The 22,759-nt window shown below is 37.3% G+C and overlaps 1 protein-coding gene across 1 annotated transcript in view; it reads left to right on the top strand.

The window, feature by feature from the left end:
* armc2 (armadillo repeat containing 2) overlaps positions 1-22,759 on the top strand; it is a 61,108-nt gene that overhangs the window by 16,106 nt on the left and 22,243 nt on the right. Inside the window, exons 6-12 of the mRNA XM_002940547.5 lie at positions 1,590-1,666; positions 13,083-13,178; positions 13,406-13,581; positions 17,207-17,309; positions 18,563-18,786; positions 20,958-21,103; positions 22,465-22,564. Of these exons, the coding sequence (XP_002940593.2) occupies positions 1,590-1,666; positions 13,083-13,178; positions 13,406-13,581; positions 17,207-17,309; positions 18,563-18,786; positions 20,958-21,103; positions 22,465-22,564 (922 nt within the window). The remainder of the gene's footprint in view (positions 1-1,589; positions 1,667-13,082; positions 13,179-13,405; positions 13,582-17,206; positions 17,310-18,562; positions 18,787-20,957; positions 21,104-22,464; positions 22,565-22,759) is intronic.

Raw genomic sequence — 22,759 nt, 5'->3', positions numbered from 1 at the left:
CCACTATTTTATGCAGTAGCCTTCTTGATAAATCTGTGCTTCCTTCTTTGTGGAAACAGTTTGGGGAAGTACTTTTCATGTTTCAGCAGCATAACCTCTGCTGAATTGTTTTGCCATGGGATTAGAAGAACTTTAGTAGCCTGCAGAGAGCCCTGACCTCAATTCTACTGAACAGCTGTGGCATGAACTAGAACACTTATGAGACCCAGGCCTGATTGCCCAAATCAGTGCACAACCTCATGCTCTTGTGGCTGAATAAAAAATCCCATCAGCAATGCTCCAACATCAAGTGGAAAGCCTTCCCAAAAGAGTAGTGGATAAAGGCTGTATAGAAGCAAAAGGCACCAACTTTATATTGATACCCCTTGGTTTGGAAATCAGTTGTTGGACATACAGGTGTCTACAAACATTTGGCCGAGGAAAACTCTAGTCAACTTCCCCCCTCCTCAATTTCATTTTGCACCTTTTTTCTTGTATTTTTATGCCTAGGTTTTATGTATTTCAAGTTAAATATATGTGGCATCTCTTCATAACACAAATATTAAAGAATTCTGAGTACATGTGAAGCTACAGAATTTGAGGCAATGAAAAAAAAGGGTGTCAGAGATGTAGTACATTTAGACATACAGATGTTCTGTGGAGATTTGTGGCATTCTTATGGACTCAAAACTAAAAAAATCTAGCTCTTTTCTGAATTTTTTAATGGAGTTCTAACAAATTCATACTGAAGTCTTGAAACACTTGCACTTGCTTTGTACAGGTATGGGATACCTTATCCGGAAATCTGTTATCCAGAGAGTCAATTTTAATCAAATAATTCACATTTTTGAAAATGATTTCCTTATAATTCTTATAATTTATTTCTCTGTAGTAATAAAACAGTACCTTGTACTTGATCCTAACTAAGGGGCACATTCATCATATCAAGAGTTCTAATCCCGAAATGGGTAAAATTCGGATTGGATACTATAATTTCTGACGATTGCAAATATCACGAAAATGCTTAAGAAAAAATCGGAATAGTCACAATAATATTGTATTGGCACTCCAAAAGTCACAAAATTTTCGTACTGAACAATTGTAAACAGCGGGAAAACCTTTCTGACTTTGATCCTTCTGTGCATGATTTTGGAAGCCTCCCATAGTAATCAATGGCACTCTGCAGGTCCAACCTGGCACGAGGAAAGTTACTTTAGCGAAGCTTGGATGAATCCGAAAATTTCGTACTTGGCGCGACAATACGATTTTGTCGCACACATTTTTTCGCAAGGTACAAAATTGTCGCGCAAGATACAAAATTGTTGCAGAAAATATGCTTGGAGCGTTTGAACGAACACTCGGAGTGTTCGTACATTAATAGATGTCCCCCTAAGATTTAATTGATCCTTATTGGAAGCAAAACAATCATTATTTAATGTTTAAATGATTTTTTTGTAGACTTAAAGTATGGTGATCCAAATTACAAAAAGATCCCTTATCCAGAAAATAACAGAGCACGTAGCTGTATATTTTTGTTCTCTTGATATGCCTAATTATAAACACTGTTTGATGGATATTTATTGTTGATCTGTTTTTTTGTTTTTTTTAAGTGGCCCCAATGGAAGTGAGAGCAGGCCTTCTTCTTGCCCAAGCAGAACCAGCAGTCCTTTACTGGGAAGTAATTCAGGTAATACACATAATATAGGTTTTACTGATGTCTTTTACTGTTGTACATGTACAACAATGAGCACATATAACAACACCATTATGTTTAGATCAGTTTTGAGGTCTGATGCTACAGGTCATCAATGCTGTACTGGTTTTCATACTAGAATCTGATTAAGTTACTTAGTACTGTGAATCTGATCAGCTCAGAGCATGCAAATAATGTGGTAGAACATTTCTATCCTTGTTCTTTTTTGAGCTTACTGTTTGTTTGTAAGATAAATGTACCACATAATATTCACATATTCAGGTAGAAGTTTCCTTTGATCTTGATATGATTTTATTTGATGCTGTTTGACACATTTATCGCAACATTTGCACATTTGAATACACAGAGCCTCCAAAACTTCATTTCTAGTAATGTTTCTTACAGTAGTTTATAATGTTTTCTGAAACACACATTTTTTAGAGAGATAAAGGAAGTGATACTGTTGTCACAAAACAAATGTTTTACTTCTGCTTTAATACAATGTGTACTTTTGTAGAAAGCGATGTAATGTTGGGGCAAAAATGGTTTCTACAAAAACCTGGTCCACAGTCTCCTGTCAAATTCACCACAATGCACTCCTAACTGCTGAATTTGGGAGAAAGTTGAGCTGCCCTCTTATCCCCAATTGTAACCACACACTTATTTGCCAGAGGTTTCTCTTTATATCCTTCATAATTATGACACATGGTTTAGAGTGGCTTTACCTATATATGAAAAGCAGATGTCCAATGTGAACGATAGCTATTCTGCAGTTATGTAATGAGGTTATTTTAGTGTCTACCAAATGTGTCTACCAAATGCCATTAATGGATAGCTTATGTTGTAAACTTTATGTGAGCTGAATCGGAGGAATGGATCTGCCTGTTCCTTCCAGAACACTATAGGTTCCCTCCTAGTCTGGGAACCTATAGTGTTCTGGAAGGAACAGGCAGACCAGGTGATCCATTCCACTAGTTCAGCTCTTTAAAAAGAAAGCATTCTCTGTTTAGTAACAGAGCTTACATCTTCCACTATGGAGAACATAATGGGAAAACTCACATTTTTACTTATTTGTTCAGTCACTCTTCCACAATATATACATATATATAATCAATAGAGCATTTTGAATAAAACTTGGATGCATTGGTTGTGAACACATAGACCTTTATTATCCAATAGTTTGGTCCAATGATGGCTGAATAGCTAGGTCAGTTCAGTTTTTAGCCTGTTAAGCTTTCTATGTTCCTTGCCAAATTGGACACAGACAGTGGTTGACAGGTGCCATGACTGAATCTAAGTGAAGTTGCTGGGAAGTCCCAGGTTTAAAGTCAGCTTGAGTTACATTTGGTGTAAATTCTCTCCTGCTTACTCATGCAAGCCTTCTCATACTTAATTGTAAAATGTGAGGGTGCTATGTTCTGTATTGTTTTCATGTAAATTTGGCTGAGAAGCAACGTTTTAGTATATTGGTTACCTTATTATGAATCAAGGGGGGCTTGATCAATTAATGAACCTCAAAGGTAGACACTGGAAAAGTCTGACAGACACTGATCACAGAGCTAAGTATACGGTCAGCATGAATTTTAACATATTTTATCTCTTTCATGCTGCTGTTTATTATTATATATCCAGACACTACAATTTCAGATAATGATACTTCAGGCTTATGTTTTAATATAAAAACAAGCTAAATAGGTTGGTCATTGGACATAACACAGGGCAGGATGTGCTTATAAAGATATCCACTCGATGACTGTTGGTTATAAAGATATCCACTCGATCAAGTTGGTATATTGCTATAATAAACTGTTGTATCCAGTCAGATTCTTTTTGTTTTTGACTTTTGTATTGTAGTATTTATGTTTTATTACATTACCCATCATAATAAACTAGCTCTCGGCTCAGAGAAAGTATTACATACCTGTTTAACGCTAGACATCTGATCAGTTGCTGTGGGTTACTAGACCTGATGCAAAGTTTAAAGCTTTTATTATGCTATACATTTTATGTCTTGCTCAACACTTATTTATAGTGCTGGCCAGACCTTTTACAATACAAACAGCATAGAAGGGTTGGCAGACAACTTTCTGCTCGGGAGCTTTGCTCTGTTCCCAAGAGAGCAGTAGATGGACTTTCAGGTGATAAATTGTCTTTGTGATTAATGTTACCGTGTAAACTTGTTACTACTCAAAGGTGCGTGCATAGCAGTAAGGAGTAAAAATTGAGCTGTTTGTTATATGATAGGGTTAGATAATTAGGTAAGATTTTTTTATTTAAAAATTACCTTTTACATTATTCAGAAAGCAAGCACCAGGCACTGATCAGAAAACCTGCCTGAAACCCTATCCTCTAGTTCAACAATAATAATGTAACAAAATAATGTAATGGCTGTGGTCACCATCTGAAGCAACGAGACAGTGGAAAATGTAACAGAAAAACATAGCATTCATTTTATCAGGTGTTGGTTTGTGTGAAACCTCTAAATGAAGGCGTGCAGTAGATGAACAAGTATAAATATAAGTTTCATATGCAGGAAAGTAGATTTTGCTATTTGGTGAAAGGTGTGAAAACTATCTGCATTTTGAAACAAACTAAAGTTAAAATATTACCAAAGCGATATATTTTTTATGTTTCCAAATGAGATAACTATCATTATAAGAATTTTTGTGATGGCCTAGTATTACAATATCTTTCTGTAAAGGTAATTAGAAAACCTAAAAGGCTATGCATGGTATTAAAGGTCCTCACTATCATGATAAAGCATCTAGGAGGTTACAACTCCGTGGCATCTTGTACAGGGATAGCACTGAGCAACGACAAGGTACATTGTGACTTGCCACTTGGAGAGGCAATGTCAGTTTATAGAAGCCTTAAACAGCAAGCTGAATCAGAAGCTAGCAGAAATAAATTAGGGACTCTTTTGTAAAACATGCCATGTTGAGTGTCCCTCTGTGGTTCTCATGGCTTTTTTGGCATTCCAGATTAAAGATACGACCAGCTAAGCTCCTTTTAGAGCCTTTACTGAACCAAGGATTCAACATACGTATTACATAGCATATATTGTCATGCAGACCAGTCATAGAATATAGTAGAAGAGACTGTGAAATCTGTGCTGTGAGTACTTTTCTGGTTTTACCTAATCCGCAAAGAGCCACCAAGCAGTCATAGCTGTTAGCACTTTTGTACCAGGTTTTTCTTTACCCTGGTGCTAACACAGTTTCACGATGGCTGCAAGAACAATATATTACTTGTTCAAAATGCTGTCTTAAGCTAGCTACGGATACATCAATATTGTGTGTTGTCTTAGAGAGATGGCAGACTGGAAGGCAACTTTGGGCAATTTCGGAAAACTAAAGCAACGGTACTTTCCGGTGGGATGACATTTCAGGGAGAGTATTCTCCCGGTGTAACAAAGATTTATCACAGGCGACTAATCTTCCCATCTGCCACCTCCCTTAAAGCTACTTAAGTGCCCAAAACAATGACCTAACTGACTTATCTTGTCAGGGTACATCCAGATAGCAATTGGTCTGACTGATAAAGTTGTGAGATGATGACCCCACCAAGCCATGCAGCTTTTTAACAACTGATCTGTGCAGGCCACTCATGATCCATAACGTTATATAAAAGATGAAATAAACAATTAAATTTGCAAATATAAATAGTATAAACCCTGCACTGAGGACACGTGGGACATGTGTAAAAAAATCACAAAATATATATATATATATATTAATAATGTAGCAGTAAGTAGGTTATAGTATATTGATTAAATAACATATAACCAAGTCCTGCTGATTGAAATGTAACATTTTTTCTTGCTTTATGCTTTTGTCCTCAGGGACTGGAGTACTGTAAACCTAATCTTTAGGAGGAAAATAATAGTACACAAATGCATATTTTTCAAAGGAAGAATAATCAAAACAAAATGTTCTGTGTACAATATTCTTTCGCAGGGCATTTACATTTTTCATATACGTGGGAGTTACCACATTTCTTCTAAAAGCTGTATTAAGCCTGAAAATTCTCCATAGACCACACAAGCCATAGCGCCATCTATTTTTGACTACTAGTGTGATGATGTTGTTTTTTGCCTTTGGAGAGCTTTCAGGGTTGTCTAACCAGGAAAAACAACATGTTTGCCAGTTTCCGTTGATAGATAAAAAATGTGATTATAATAAGTACTATTAGATATGATGCACTCAGATTTTAATTTCTGTCATTCTCACTGCCCATCTCAGTGTTGCCCCATTTCAGTTCTTGAAAGGATAAGTCATGTATGCCATGGGTTTAATTCAGTGAGACATCAGACGTATAGATGTGGAGGAAACAGTAAACATTAATGGTGTAATTTGTTGCAAATATGTGTAGTTTGAACAAGGCAGGGCTAGTTAAAAGAAGCTGGGACTGGGTATAATATTGTGCTCATATTTGTAAATGTTAGTATGTGAAGAACACATTTTTATGTGCATATGTACTATGAAGGACCAGTAGCATTAAATGAAACTGATTAAATTCATTTGACATACTATTTTGTCTGTTTTGCACAATTTAATTACCAGTGTCTAGGTTGTTTTGTAATAAATATGGACATTATATAGATATATAAAATCAGACATACATATACTGCTAGCATAGGTATAAAGCTGTCCTTACTGCAGCGTGCCGGAAAGAACTCTGAGGCACTTGCATGTAAATTCTTTGTCAGAGCCCCCTTACACCTATTTACAAGTGTGCAAACACTAGAAATTGGCTGTACTCTATTATTTTACATCACTCTGTACTTGGTGTGGTCCTTTGAAAGATAGCATATGGAACGTAAAGCACTCCGGACACGTGAAAACTGCTAAAATCCAAAATTTATTTCTTCATGTTTTAAAGCAATGAACGCCTAACGCGTTTCGTGCCCTATTGAGGCACTATGATTAAGTGCCTCAATAGGGCACGAAACGCGTTAGGCGTTCATTGCTTTAAAACATGAAGAAATAAATTTTGGATTTTAGCAGTTTTCACGTGTCCGGAGTGCTTTACGTTCCATATGCTAACTTTGGAGATTTTCCCCTTCAGCTGCGGGTTCGGGGCCTTGAGCACCCGGACCACTATCGGCATGTGGTGAGCTATTCTCTGATTCCTCAGTTTTTTATACTGTTTGAGCGATACATATTGGGTGATTTTCTGAACTATAGTGTCAGACCCGGGGTTTGAACACCCGGGTCCAACTTGATATTGGGTATTATTGGCTTATTTTACATAAATTTATTGTCTGGGAATCCTTTTGGGGTTTGCTTGCATTGCATTCCTCTCTTTTTCAATATGGTCCTTCGAAAGAGCTGCATTTTTCTGCACTTTTGTCGCACTTACAGTTATACAGTATTTATGACATTGCACCCCCTAAAATGTGAGCATTGCACAACTATACATTTTAAAATATGTGATTGCGCCTTCCCTGTATTTATTATACTTTTATTTATCATAGACAAAACATATCACATATGCAAGAGCTAACAGAACTCTGCAGTCCAACGATTTTCCAGTCCCTTACTATTAGCGTCTAGTGCACTAACTTGTCATTCATCTACTAATCTCATCCTACCTGCCTCATGCCTCCCACCTCATGTACTGCTTGGTTTCCCTAGGTATGAGAACCTTTGCTGATTCAAGATAGAATATGCAGAATTTAAACATAAAATTAGCAAATTACTGCTAAATTAAATATTATTTTGATTCAGTCAAAAAGATGTTTTAAACAGTAGTAGTAAAAATAGATTTAACCCCTACTCCAGCATCTTTGGGAAATTTTACCGCATAGGTAGAAGCTTTTAAACAAGCACTAATAGTGGTAACTATATCACAGTGTTCTTGTGTCTTCCTAAAAATATAATAAGGTTATACAGTTTCAAAACTGTGTACAAAGAAGATTTTATAATAACCAAACTGGGCCAAGCTATATGACGCTTCCCTTTTTGCAGGCTCATTAGTTTTTATATTTTGGGGGAGGGCAGCGGTATAAAGAGAGAAGAAGGCAGTACGTATGAGTAAGTGTGTGGGAGAAGCTATAAGAATCTGCAGTGTTGCTAAGGCTCCTGAACCTTCCTGCTAAAAACAGTAGCCAATCACAGAAAATTGGGTAGTGAAGCCTCCGTCACTTTGTGACCAGTCTAATGTGTGTTAAAAGTACACCACAAAAACCACAAGAACTTCGACAATCTTCTGTACTCATTTGTTTTAAGCTTCCTGTTCTTTATCCGAAACCCAGTGTGATAATGCAAAACCACTTGTCTCATGTTATGTGCTTTAGAAACAAGTAAAAACGTTAGCACATTCTTGCTTGGATAAAATGAGATGAGATGTTATGGAACATTTATATGTTTTGATCTTACCTGTGTTGTTTTTGTAAGTATGAAGCATTAATAAATGCAGCGGGACACAGGACTTTGCAGCCTGATATATTGTATTGCTTAAGGGTTAATGAAAGCTTATTTTTGCAGAAAATGATTAATAACCCACTGATAAAAGAGCAACATATTCAATATGGTTTTTATAGCAGAGATATCAGCCCTACTGCAGTTGTAAACATTTCCCAGCATTCTTTGCACAGCTTTGGAAAGGGATGTGAAACAGAAGACAAAACTGCTGACTGCTGTAGTTCACAACAGCTCAACAGCTGTAGGACTGCAGGTTTCAAATGAGTTCTAAAATGTTTGCATTATCTTTATTTAAATGAGAAATGGTTTAGCAAAAGTAGATTTTTTGCATTTTTGATTGAGCTTGTTAAAATGTATAAAACGTTGATTTGTTGCTATGTATTTAAAGGCCTGGACATAAAATGGCCTAGGATTACGAGGATACAATAGAACTAAAGCATGTTTAACAGTAGGGATGCATCAAATTCACTATTTGGGGATTCGGCCAAACCCTGAATCCTTCATGAAAGATTTGGCCAAATATCGACCTGAATCCGAATCCTAATTTGCATATGCAAATAAGGCCACAAAAGAGTTAAAAAGAACCGAATGCTGTAAAAATGTTCAACTTCAGTGTTTATGTGATAAAAAGTCATATGATTTTAAGGATTCGGATTGGCCAGGCACATGGATTTAGTTAAATCCAAATCCTGCTGAAAAAGGACGAATCTTGGCAGAACCCTGGATTTGGTGCAACTACAAATCAAATCATGCTAGCAAATCTGCTGTATTGTCTGGTAACTATGCGCTGGCAGCTACCCCGGGCTGGTGCTGTTCTCTCTGAACAGGAGCACCAGCCCGGGGTAAAAGGTAGGCTATTGAAGTCATTTGGGGGTGCCTAACATTTTGGCACCCCCAAGTGACTTTGACTTTCCTTCTCCTTTAATGAATTAAATGAAGTTCATACAGCCTCATGCATTTCATTCGCTCATTGCACATGATCTATACATATATATGGATTCAGAAGTGAACAAAAGCAGATGCTTCATGTCCTTCCAGCTGGTATTTCACTGGTTTTTCACCAGGTTGTGTGGGTAGCAATACAATTAGTTTCAATGCTCATCTTTTTACTGCAAGTTTGTTTTGATGTGAATTGTCAGTACCCAAAAGGAAGAAACAATTGCATTATGCATGTCAAAGCAATCAGATGTGTATGTTTAAAGCTGGCTTAAGGCCTCATTCACACTAAAGACATGTAAGTCTTTAGTGTGTAAGTAAGTTTTTGTTTGTTTTAAAGGAATACTGTCATGGGAAAACACGTTTTTTTTTCAAAACACATCAGTTATTAGATATGACTATAAAGATTTTCATTCATCCAGGTCATGGTATATCTAGTATAAATAAATGTAAAGCAACTGGACTTGTTTGGTAATCATTGAAGACGTTTCACTACTCATCCGAGTAGCTTCTTCAGTTCAACTGACTGGTATGGGAAGTCCTCAGCATATATTCTCTTCCACTAATCCAATCACAATGGCACTTTGTAACTCTTCAGAAAGACATCTGAAAGGCATCTGAAAGATGAAGCACCACTCAGGACTATTGTCAGCAGCATCAATTCAGTGACTTACAGCATTGCGAAATACTTGGCCAACATCTTAGCCCCATTGGTAGGTAAAACAGTGCATCATATCCAAAATGTCAAAGAGTTTGTCACCAAGATTCAAGGAGTTAAACTAGAGGCAGAAGAAACTATGGTATCATATGATGTTACTTCACTGTTCACATGTATACCTACCACAGAGGCTATTAAGACTGTAAGAAATCGACTGCAGAAAGATAATACCCTCAGCAGCAGAACAAAACTCAGTCCGAACCAAGTATGTTTATTGTTAGATTTGTGCCTTAACACCACATACTTAAAATACAAGGACCAATTTTACAGGCAAAAACATGGCTGTGCATTGGGTTCACCAGTTTCGCCCATTGAAGCAAACTTGTATATGGAGGAAGTGGAAAGGAAGGCCCTACTCACATTCAATGGAACTACACCAAGTCACTGGTTCAGGTATGTAGATGACACGTGGGTCAAAATCAGATCCAACAAAGTGGCGGCCTTTTCAGAACACATTAACTCAGAGGACAACAACATCAAGTTCACAAGGGAGGATGTCCATGAGAACAAACTTGCTTTTTTGGACTGTTTGATATCCATTCAAGAGGGGGGTATCTTGAAAACAGAAGTATACAGGAAACCCACTCATACGGATCAATATCTGTTGCTCGATTCCCACCATCCTCTGGAACACAAACTGGGTGTCATTAGAACTCTACACCAAGTGTGACAAGGAATGTAAACATCTCATCACTGAAAGCTTGTGGCTACCCAGACTGGGCCTTTGTCAAAACAAGAGCAACTAAGCCCAACAGGAACACCAAAAGGAATAACCATCCTGAGGCAGAGAGAAGGCGCAATATAGTCATCCCATATGTAGCAGGAGTGTCGGAGAAACTCAGGAGAATTTTCAACAAACACCACATCCCTGTGTTTTTCAAACCTAGCAACACACTGAGACAAAAACTTGTACACCCAAAGGATCCAACACCAAAGGAAAAACAAAGCAATGTTGTATACGCAGTCCAGTGTAGCGAGGAGTGCACAGACCTTTACATTGGTGAGACAAATGTTATGCTATGTCTCAGCATAGGAGGGCGAACACTACAGGCCAGGACTCTGCTGTATTTCTACACCTAAAAGACAAGGGACACTCCTTTGAAAATAGCAACGTCCAAATTTTGGACAAAGAAGACCACTGGTTTGAAAGAGGTGTAAAAGAGGCCATTCATGTCAAAGTGGAGAAACCATCCCTAAACAGAGGCGGGGGACTTCGACACCATCTGTCTGCTACATACAATGCTGTTCTAACATCTGTACCTCGGCAGTTTCAGAACTCTTCACACATCCATTCATGCAACTCTAACAAGTAACACCTGTTTAGAAGAGTTGCATGATACTTTGGTAATCCTTTCAAAGTAACTCCACAGCATTCACACCTCTGTGAGTTCCAGATGTCACCTTTCTGAAGAGTTACAAAGTGTCATTGTGATTGGATTAGGGGAAGAGTATATATGCTGAGGACTTCCCATACCAGTCAGTTGAACTGAAGAAGCTACTCGGATGAGTAGTGAAATGTCTTCAATGATTACCAAACAAGTCCAGTTGCTTTACATTTATTTATACTAGATATACCATGACCTGGATGAATGAAAATCTTCATAGACATAAAAATCATGACAATATCCCTTTAAGAACCACTGGCACTTATTGATTTTACCTGAGAAAATAAGTTCTGCAACACCCTGCCTCCAGTATTATGCAAGGGCCCACTCCTAAGATTAAGGGGAACATTAACTAACCTTTGTTTCTTTTTTCTGATTTGGATTTTTAGTGCTAAAAGAAAATCCAATCCGACAATTCGCCAGCTAAAAACTGCCGAGATCATGGTAGATGTCCCTCCCTTCCCTGGAGCATCTTTTTTTGCTTTGAAACTTTAGAGGTTTCTTGTTTTGATCCTGGTGTTTTGTGTGACAATTCGAAAAAGTTTTACTATGCGTCAAAATGGCTAAAAATCCAAATCCGACAATTTGCCAGCTAAAACCTGCCGAGATCATGTCAATGGTAGATGTCCCTTGCCTTCCCTGGAGGATCCTTTTTCATGCGACAAGTCAAAAAATTCTGAATTTTTGCAAGTTTTCTGCAACTTTTCCCACCCTGACTTTTTCATGCATATACTGTAAATAGAACTTGTTCTTTTATAAGTCTTCAGTCAATATTATGTCAGTTTACTATATACTTATTACAGATATTGAACTGACACATGTTTCTCCTCAGCTTTCTCAAAACTTTTTGCACAAGCAACCACCCACTTCCTGCTTTCTGTGCAAAGGGCTCCCACCCCAGTCACTCACCTTATTCCAGCACCTTACTTGGCTCTCGCCTATTTGAACACTGCTTCTGTTATTCTCCTCATCTGCTGTGTCTCATAGAGCACTCACACTATGGATTCCCAGTAACTGTGCCACAGAGAACTATCATGAAAATGAACATTTTACATGAGCTTTATCTGATGGAAATAAGAAACTTTCAAAATATGATAAACAAATTCTGAATAGTTTCTGAAATAATCAGGTTACTCTTCACTGTTCCCCTTTCAGCAATCTGTCTCTCTTCATTCTCTTTTCATGCTGAGTCAGAGTCAGATGATTGACAGTTAGCTCTAACACATGATTGTGGGGGCTCCCTATGCCTATAAGATGTACAAGAGCTTCAAAAATAATATAATCTGACACAAATCCTACATGTGTCAGTCAAAACCTTTCTCTGCTGTGGATAGTGAACAGCATTTCAGGCCTGGCACAACATTTTTACTTGATTATAATTAGAAGGTTTTTCAATTTTGTTAGATGAAGCTCAGAATTAATTATTATTTTTGCAATAGTTCCACTTTAAGACCATTGAACTTCAGGGTGGTGGGATTTAATCAGTATGTCTGTCACATTAGATAACAGTTGTTGTGACTGTGCCAATCAGATAGTTCTGACATAAGACAATATGGCAATGTCCAATGACACTGTTTATATCAGGTCCATACTACAGTTTTGGTCTAAAAGTACGTGGATATCATATGTTCCAACATTCCTAGATTGTTCCCATTAAATCCACCCATCTGAGGATTGTGTAGTGATTTTCAGACTCGCAAATTGGAAAGTGCTGTTTAAATAAAAATGCCAACACAGTAGTAATTTGCAGGTTGTTAAGTGGAACACACATCCAAAAATATATTTTGTGTCCAACTGTATTTGCTCATAATGCAATAGGTGCATTTTATCTTAAGCACTGTGTATGAGAAGTGAAGTATCCTTGTGTTACTGACATGAGTCTCCTGTTGTTTTATTTGTACCCTGTACTTATTGTAATTCTTGCATGTCTTATCTCTTTTGCAAAGGGTCTGAACCAGAAGCTACTGAGGCAGACGAGGAAACTCGCTTTTGGGATGAGAAGATTTGCCCAATAGTGCAAGACTTAAACACTGCTCACTATGGTAGGAGAGAATACATGATAGCACTATAGGATGTGCATAATTGTTTTTAATGCATATTTGAAAACTCTGTATTTCATATTTGAAATATTCTGTATCTGTATCTCTCAATTTTCTTGTTAACATAACTTTCTCTTCTAAGTTGTTAGTGAAACAGCTTTAGTATACAGAATGTTGTACACATGCACCTTTAAAGATCCGTATGTTTGTCCTTTCTCCTCCTAAACCAGAAAAAAATCTGGATGATCTCTGTTCTCTATGTGTTAAACTACACAAGGTCTTAGAAGAAGAAAATATGTTGGGAAAAAGATGCAAATGGAGGGTTGTGCTTTTGAAGACACTATTCAAACTAGTAGACTTGGGTTCAGATAAACTTGGAATTATTCTTGCAAAATTAATTCTATCGGTAAGTTACACTTTTCTTTCACTAACTAAAAATATGATGTAAAGCAGAGATGTCTAACCAACAGCTATTTGATGTTCAGTTACATCTACATGGTTCTGCAGAAGCCAGAGGGCTAGAGGTTTGACATCTCTATCAGAAAGTGCCCCAAAATGAAATTGAAATGAATCCATGACCAACCATGCATATTATAGAGATCTACTAAAGGGGTTAACAATTCAGGGAATGCATGACCTTTCATTAACTGAACATAGGTTGGTCACATATAGGCAGATTTTATCATATGTGGCTGGACAGTTGCATTGTTGGATTACTGCAAGGCAGTCTGCATCCATGTAGTTCCAGGTGTAGTGACACTTAGGGGCACATTTACTAACCCACGAACGGGCCGAATGCGTCCGATTGCGTTTTTTTCGTAATGATCGGTAATTTTGCGTTTTTTTCGGCGTCTTTATGATTTTTGCGTAAAAACGCGAGTTTTTCGGCGTCTTTACGATTTTTGCGAGTTTTTCGTAGCCATTACGAGAGTTGCGCAAAGTCGCGATTTTTTCGTAGCGTTAAAACTTGCGCGAAACGTCGCGCCTTTTAAGTTTTAACGCTATGAAAAAGGCGCGCCTTTTCCAATTCGGATTCGAAATCGTGTCTTAGTAAATCAGCCCCTTAGTATTCGCAACGAATTTCCTCATTTCGCCATTGGCAAATTGTTTTGCAAACTTCTGTGAATATTCGTTGCGGAAAAATTTGTTGCGCAGAATTTTTTTTGTCACGCGTAAAAAAAGAGCGTGGTCGTGTTAAAAAGGGGTGCGGTCGGGCTAAAATGGGTGAGGTCGTGTCAAAAAATACCCACGGGCAACAAAAAAGACATGGGCGACAAAAAAATTGTGCGACAAATGCGTTTCGCTAATTTTTCTCCGTTTCGCAAATTTTCAGATTTGCTCATCACTTGTGATAATACAGGCCACTGGTTGGCTCATTTTTTTCATTTTGCCTTTAACAATTGCATCAGTATTTGATCAGCAACAAGCTTGATGGGACATGCACATGACATGTACCAATGTGATTTGTTATAGAAAGACCAAATTGGTTCAAAATCCCTCTTCCTTTTTACTTTTACATCTTGAGGCTTGAAATCATAGCCAAACATTATCTACTTTTAATGACAACTAGTAGCAATTAACAGATAGCAAAGTTGTCGTTATGTGTTCTTAGAAACTGTCCAACCTGGATTAGTTCACAGTAAACCTAAGTCTTGTGGTAAAGGCTTTCTTGGTATTTTAATCTGGAGCCCTTGTTTGCTAATTTATTGTAATTCTCAACATTGTTATAATCTTATCATAAATGAATGTGTCACTTGCTAGCATTTTATAAATAAATAATGATTTCCAATAGCAGTTGAACTTGCAGGGTAATGGTGTATGGTTACTGATGGGCACAATCCTCTCAAGTTGAATAGTGGTGATTAAAAGTGGTGATTGAAAAGTGTCAGCTTCTTATTATTCTATTAAAAGGAAGATGCTCTGCCAGTTCCATACAACCAGAATATTTACTCAAAATACAGTCTTTGGCATGATTGTAATTTGAACCAAATCAAACAGCTGATCCCATTAGAAAACAGGTTGAGCTGATTCATCATGCAGTTAGGCTAATGCCAGACGAGGCGTAGGATGGATATTTTTGGCAAGCGGAAAAGCGTTTGAAATACGGCAAAATGCGCCGAAATACGCATAAAAACTCGAGAATTTCAAACTCTCACGTTTTCACGCATATTTCCGCTACATGTGCCTGCACCCGAGCGTATTCTATTCATTAGGGTGCAGACACAAGTAGGAGGCGTAGGACGGAATTTTCGGCGAGCGTTTTTCCACTTGCCGAAAATATCCACCCTTCGCCTCGTCTGACATCAGCCTTACTTCTGCTCTGAGCACTCAAAATTGTTACAGTATGGCACAGGGAGGCACACAACAGCAACCCCCTTCAACAGTAATGTATTGGTATTGGGATATGATGTACAAGGCTCAAGGCAGACACTGGGGAATATTTATTTGTAAGCCAACATCACCAATTATGTTTTCCATAGCAATCAATCCGCTAGTAGACTTGAACGGTCACCTACAAGTTAGAACAAAAACAAAGATTTGATTGTTTGCTATGGGCAACACACTGGCGGTGTTGGTTTACTCACTATAATAAATATGCCGTGTATTTGATGGAGAACCATTGTGATCAACACCTGTCTACTAGCAGTATTGTCTGCTATAGACAACATATTTCATTTTTAAGTTAAGATGAGTTAGTGAAGATGAGTTTCCTATACAGGTATTGGACCTGTTATTCAGAATGCTTGTGCCTGGGGTTTTCCAGATTAGGGGGTCTTTCTGTAATTTGGATCTCTATACCTACACATACCTCCCAACTGTCCCGATTTTCATGGGACAGTCCCGATTTTAACAGCTCAGCCTGCAGTCCTTCTTTCTTACAGAAATGTCCCTCATTTCTCTTTGTTCTCCTGCACTGAACACTTAAAAAGGGCTGATTCACTAAAGTGTGTTAAAATGAGCGCTATTTATAGCATGTGTTAAAATTTTTATCGCATCTAATTTTTCGCGTCTTAACGCACGATTCACTAAAAGCATACTTGCGTTAATTTATGCGCGATGCTGCTTGCGTTATTTTAGTCGTGAAGACTATTTTTGTGCGGTATTTGACAGAACGAGTGCTAATCAACGCACCGCGTACAAATATTTGCCGCATGCCATGTTAGCCATACATGCCATTACTTTCGAAAAATTACTGTACTGAAAATTACCATTTCCCTGCAAACTGGAGGCTACATCACTCTAGGGCCAACACATACTTGAATAAATCACACTACAAAGTCTATATTTTATTGCCAAAAGCTCATTAACTGTACTTTTCTATAATTGCCGCCTGCCTCAAGTAGGTGTTAATGCGCTTCTAAGTGTTTGCGAATCATGCGTTAGTGTTATTTCGGCGCGCAAATTAACGCATGTGGTAGCATGAAATTTAACGCCTGCGATATGTGACAACGCATGCGGTAATACTGTAGTGAATCGCGTGTTAATTTTTGCGTCAATAAAAAGCTACACCTGTACTTGGATTTAATTGTAACTAATAAGCTAAGCAGGTCTCTTGGGGGAACTGAGACTTGCAGCTTAAAGGGCAATTTCACCTTTTTTTTTTTTTAGCAAAACTGTAACATAAACACATAAAACAAGGCCCCAAACACCTAGAAATGCGTTCAAACTTTATATAACCTGCCAAATTCTGTAAAAATGGTCACAAAAATGGTCGTCTTTGCAAATGTTGGGAGGAATGCCTTAAGTCTGCTAAAAAAAACCATATAAACATTAAATGAACCCAATAGGATTGTTTTGCCTCCAATAATGATTCATTATCTTGGACAAGCACCACGAAGCTGTGGTATTATTAAAGAGAAAGAGGGAATCATTTTTAAAAATTTGAATTATTTGCTTAAGATGGAGTCTATGGGAGATGGGCTTCTATAATTTGGATACCTGTAATGACAGTGTTTGTATGAAGTGTGCCTAATTCTTACATTACAATTCTTACATGAGTTGGATAAACCCCAATGTTTTTCTATTTCTAGCTTAAAGTGAGCGGCAGAAATCTTCTGAATATATGTAAACTTATATTTAAAATAAGCAGAAGTGAAAACAATGACTGCCTATTTCAAAATGATGAAATCATTGGTAAGATAATTTTGATGTCTTTAAAATAAGTTTGCCTTTTAAGTTTAGGAAGTCCCATTTATACTGTTTTAAATGAAGCTGAACTTTTATATATTAAATATTGTAAAAATGCTTCTTTATTGCAGTGGATTAGGGATTTTGTGCACCTTCAACAAATAAGAACCACAATACCTTTGTGGCCAAATATCAGAATATATGGTATTCACTGTATAACATTTGTATGAACTTAAAGAAAATCCATGTAGAAAATTCATAACATGAGATCATGTATGGGCAAGCTGATGTATGAACTTTGTGTGCTGGGGAATATATTCTAAATGTATAATGTCAAAGTCTAGGATAACAATAATAAAGCAACACAGACACTCTACAGACAGAGCATACTTTAGTTGAACTTTTTCTTAATTTTGCCTAATATAATGTGAATAAATAGTAAAGCTCACACTAAGAAATATTTCCAAATTCTTTTCTTTTGTGATAGTCAGGCAAAATAAACATTACTTACACTATATAAATTATATAGATCTTGTTTACCTCAGCAAGCAGGAATCATTTTGTGATTTCCAGATTTCCAAAATCTTCTTTATGTGCCAGAAATGGGGGACTTAATGCCCATGTCCATGCACAGGATACACAATTATAGACAGTGAGGAGGGAAGGGGTATGAGAGGAATGCAGTGACATCTAGGAAGGGCAGAATGGAAAGTGAAAGTAACTGCCTGCCCCTCCTTGAACATAGAGGCAGGGCAGGCAATATATAATTTATAGCTGAGATTTTTAAATACCTATTGGTATGGATATTTTAGTAAAGAAGAATCTTATCTGAAAAGGAACTTTAGTTGACAGGCCCCTAAAATGCAAAATTTGCTAAAGCCATTGTATACTTCTCTATAGTTGCAGAGCATTCATTTTCACGGCTTAGTCCACAATGTTTTTAAGAACCAGGAGTTATATTGAAATAATTAGATTATTTTAGGGTCTGTGAATATCATGTCAGTATCTATTTACCAGTATTTTGTTTTTATTGTAAAAATAAACCATCAGGTGCTTTGTCCTTGTATTTCAGTGTTCAGATATAATTTCTATTGTGGGCCTATTGCTATAGGATTGTAGCCAGGAAAAATTTCTTGCGTAACATGTCTAATTGCTACTTTTATTTCTCTATTAATAATGTATGCCAAATGATTTTTTAAAATAAGAATAATTCAATTTAAGTGCACATTTGTTTTGGTTTCTTTTAATACTCCTTACAGATTCTCTTCTCGAGATTCTACAGAGTGAAGATGTTCAAACAAATAGCGAAGCTTTCTTGTACTGCATGGGGTCAATCAAATTCCTTTCAGGAAACACAGCAATCCTGAATGACTTACTCAGGAAACAGGCCGTGGAAATATTAGTAAAGCTGATGAAGGAGGTCACCCGTTCAAGCAAATTTGCAGAGACAGCGTCTGCCAATATGAGCCATCTACTAGTGCAGGTGAGTGCATACTTTTATTACCATGGTAATAGGGTTACCCTGCCAGTAGTTCACATTTTGCCCTGTGTTTGTGCAAAGCTTTTCAAGTCACATTTGTAACTCATAGCATTACAATGGACTGGAATATTTTGGCTCCCATAAAGCATGTTTTTATCCTTACATTAATTTTTTATGCTAAAAGGAAAACTTGCCCCTATACCCTGTATAGTTATAAAGTACAAAGTCATAGAGAATACTAAATATATAAACTGTTAAATAGTTTAAATGGGCTGTTTACCTTTTAGTTAAATTTTGATGTTTATCAACTTTTCAACTGGTCTTTATTTTTTTATGGTTTTTGAATTGTCTTCATCTTCTACCTATTTTCTGCAGTCAGATAGGGGTCACTGACCCCAGCAGCCCAAAAAACTATTGATCTGCGGAGCTACAGTGTTGTTATTGTTACTTTGAAATATTTATATTTCTATTCAGAACCTCTACTATTCATCTGCCAGGCTGTCATTTAAAGCTCTGCCTGGTTGTTAGGTTAAACTGGACCCTAGCAACCAGATAGATGCTAAAATTCCGCACTGGAAAACTACTGGAAAAAAAGCTAAATAATTCAAAAACCACAAAAAAATGTAATAGTCTTAGAATTTGAATGTCTACATCATACAATGGGGCACATTTACAAAAGCACGAACGCTCGAGCGTTCATGCAAACGCTCCGAGCTTATTTTCGCCGATTTTTTCGTACGGCGCACGACTTTTTCGGACGTTTGCACGAAAAAAACGGAAAGGTTTTACCGCTGTTTACAATTGTTCGTTACGAAAATTTCGTGACTTTCGGATCGCCAATACGATATTATTGTGACTAATACGTTTTTTTCGTAAGCATTTTCGTGATATTTGCGATCTTACGAAATTTCCGTTTCCAATACGATTTTTTCCCATTCGTGATTCGAATTCGTGGATTAGTAAATGTGCCCCTAAAAGTAAAAGGTAAACCACTGCTTTAACAGATTTTACATGTTCTCAGTTGAAGTTTGTCCTCTCAGCATAGTAAATTCTATTTCCCCTCTTCCAGATTAGGAACAAATTTACTTAATGATTGTTACTTTTTGTTATTTTAATGGGAAAATAATTTTAGAGGGAAAACATTCTTGTGGGCTGTAATGAATTATACAAGGTGCCTGAGTTCAAGTTATTTGAAAATAAAAAAAACAGGAGTTCAGCAAATGCTGCTTTCAGTTGCAATTACGTTTACAAATTAAATACATTTTTAATAAGCTTACATTGGAAAATTACTTAGAATTATGTTTTCTTTTATTAGGCAAAAATTATTTTTGGGGTTGACATGTCCTTTAAATTATTCCTTTATTGGAGCTTAAGGTCACAATAAGGATGTGCAGTGCTGAGCACCGTACAAGTATGGGACCTCTTATCCAGAATGAATTACGCAAGCCAGAAATATGTGGCTTGAATTACTAAGAAACATTTCAGGAAGTTGAGTTGCCAAGCTGTAAGGCATCCCCCAGCAATTATAATTGCTTATCTGAGTCCCCATCCGGTGCTCCTGTTTGCTAAAAACTGCATGGGCCCAGGGTACTACTGCAGGAGCGCAATGCGCCCATCTTCTCCTTCTGGACGTTCCAGTCCAGGTTAGCAGGTGCAGTATGATAAACACTTATATACAAAAAGTGGAATTTGCACTATGCTGCGCAAGTGCACTTGGCCTGGGGCTGCAAAGAAGATCGAAGAAGGTGAATCAGATCGCTATGTGGTGCTCCTACAGAGGTACCATGGGCCGGTCCTGTTTTCATCAAACAGGAGCACTGGCCTGGGATCTCAGGTAAGCAAATATAATTAAAGGGGGGTGCTTATCATTTGGCATCCCCCAGTAATTATACCTTTCCTTTTCCTTTAAGGAATGAAGTAAACAAAAGATAGAAATGCTTATGTGAAAATAACTAATTGACAATTGTGCCTGATCCAGTAACCATGCCTGGTATTACTAAACAGTGGTGTATACTGTACATCTGAGGCCTCTAGTGTAAAATATTTGTGTAAAGGTGAATGCCATAGACCCCCCCTAATAATGTCCGGTAATAGTATTTTAAAGACACCGTTCTTAAATAACCTTATTATTATAGCTTTGTATTTTTTATGTTTGTTCGAATTTAATTTTATAGGTTACGGCAACTCTAAGAAACCTGGCTGATCTTTCACAATCAAGGGTCAAATTTCTTGCCAGCAATGCACTACCTGAACTGTGTACATTGCTGGAGCACTATGTTTGGGATAAGGACATCTGCACTAATGTCTCACGGATACTTAGGTATGGCTTTTGAAACATTTAAATGAATAGAGATAAATGTAATGTAGTAAGAAGTGCAATTCTCACTGTAGGCCTACTACCCCATAGCATCCAATCAGTAGTGAGCATTTACTGCCACACTTAAGTCTGAATAATGAAAGAAAACATATTTTAATTGCTGTGGGTTACTAGATCTGAAACAAACCGTACCTGTAATTACATATGCCTTCTATGTGTTTAATTGGAGTTGTGGTAGGCTTTCTTTGGATAAACAGCAGAATCTGATGATGTCAACTGTGTTAAGGGGCTAGTTACCATTGATAGATACCAGAACACAGTATTCATTGTTTAAGTGCTTGCTGTAAATGCTCTTACTGTATTGCTTTACATACTACGGAGATAAAACTTTTTTTTTTCAGTAGGGGTTTAGCTCCTCCTGTACAATGTTATGTCTCTGTGACCTTCCCTCTCTTTACTATTCTTTCCCTGATCTCTGTGCCTTTTCAGCCTTCTTCCCACTCCCACTCCTTCTCTGATCTATGCTTCTTCTGATCATCCATATGATCTCTCCTCTGCAATTTTCCCATTCTATCACACCACATCAACATATGAGCACTTTATGTGTTATCTGTTTGATGTTCAGTATTGAACATTGAACACATGCCTGACGAAGGGGTATGCCCCCGAAACGTTGCTGCTATTTTTTGAATAAACACGCAGGGGCCAAGCCCCGCTTGCATTACACTCGTTGTGCCGGTCAACTATTTTTTGCGGTATTGAACACAGGTCATCCATGAGTATTGGCAGTTCTTCGTTACCTAAGCAGAGAGGGTACAGTTTGCTGTAGGCCGATAAAAGCTGCCCGTTCAGACTGACGATTTGGCCCCTGTATGGGAATCTCCCAATGACCTGACCAATATCCGGCTGAAATTTTTTTAGCAGATTTGAAATCCTTTGGGCCTCTTTATGATCTCATTGTTGGCCTGGGTTCACATGATTGGACTATCTAGATTTGGCCTAGTATGTTGGTGGCCAAATTGGGTAAAGTCAAAAAAGCAGGTAGACACTTTGCACATTTGTTTAATTTGGAGATGTATAGTAACTTAATTTCAACATCTTTTAAACTCATTCGTAAAGGGCACCTGTCGTACACTGTTTGGACAGCCATGTTAGAGTGCATGCATGTGCATAATGAGTGAGTGCCTTGTTCGCTCTTTAAGTGCATGCATGTGATGGAACACCAATTGGCGTGTACCCTGTTTCTCTGGTGGGAAAAATTATTTTTGCATGATAGGTGTCTTTTAATTTGTCATTTTTCTAAAGACAAAATTAATTCAATGAATGCTTTATGTATGATTTGATTTTTTTTATTTATCTTCTAGCAAACTTTCAGTGTATAATGACTGTTGCATGGCGTTAGCGGATTGTCTCCAATGTTACTCTTTGTTCTTATCTGTGCTAAACAACCATCCAGAGAAGCAGGTCAGTAAATTTAGTCTATAAATTCTTATTTGTATTCTTATTTATATAGCTAGTTTGGTGTTTAGTTTAGACTTGCTCCATATATGTGGATTTGGTTAAATATAATTGTAGGACTTGTGTTAGTTTCCCTTTGTTTGCATTTGGTAGTTACTATCAAGAGAAAATGTACAATTTGTGTGTTCATATATATTTTGT

Source organism: Xenopus tropicalis, chromosome 5 (genome assembly GCF_000004195.4).
Source record: "Xenopus tropicalis strain Nigerian chromosome 5, UCB_Xtro_10.0, whole genome shotgun sequence".
NCBI lineage: Eukaryota > Metazoa > Chordata > Amphibia > Anura > Pipidae > Xenopus > Xenopus tropicalis.
The sequence above is the reverse complement of the archived record's forward strand: the minus strand, read 5'-3'. Positions and strand labels throughout refer to the sequence as shown.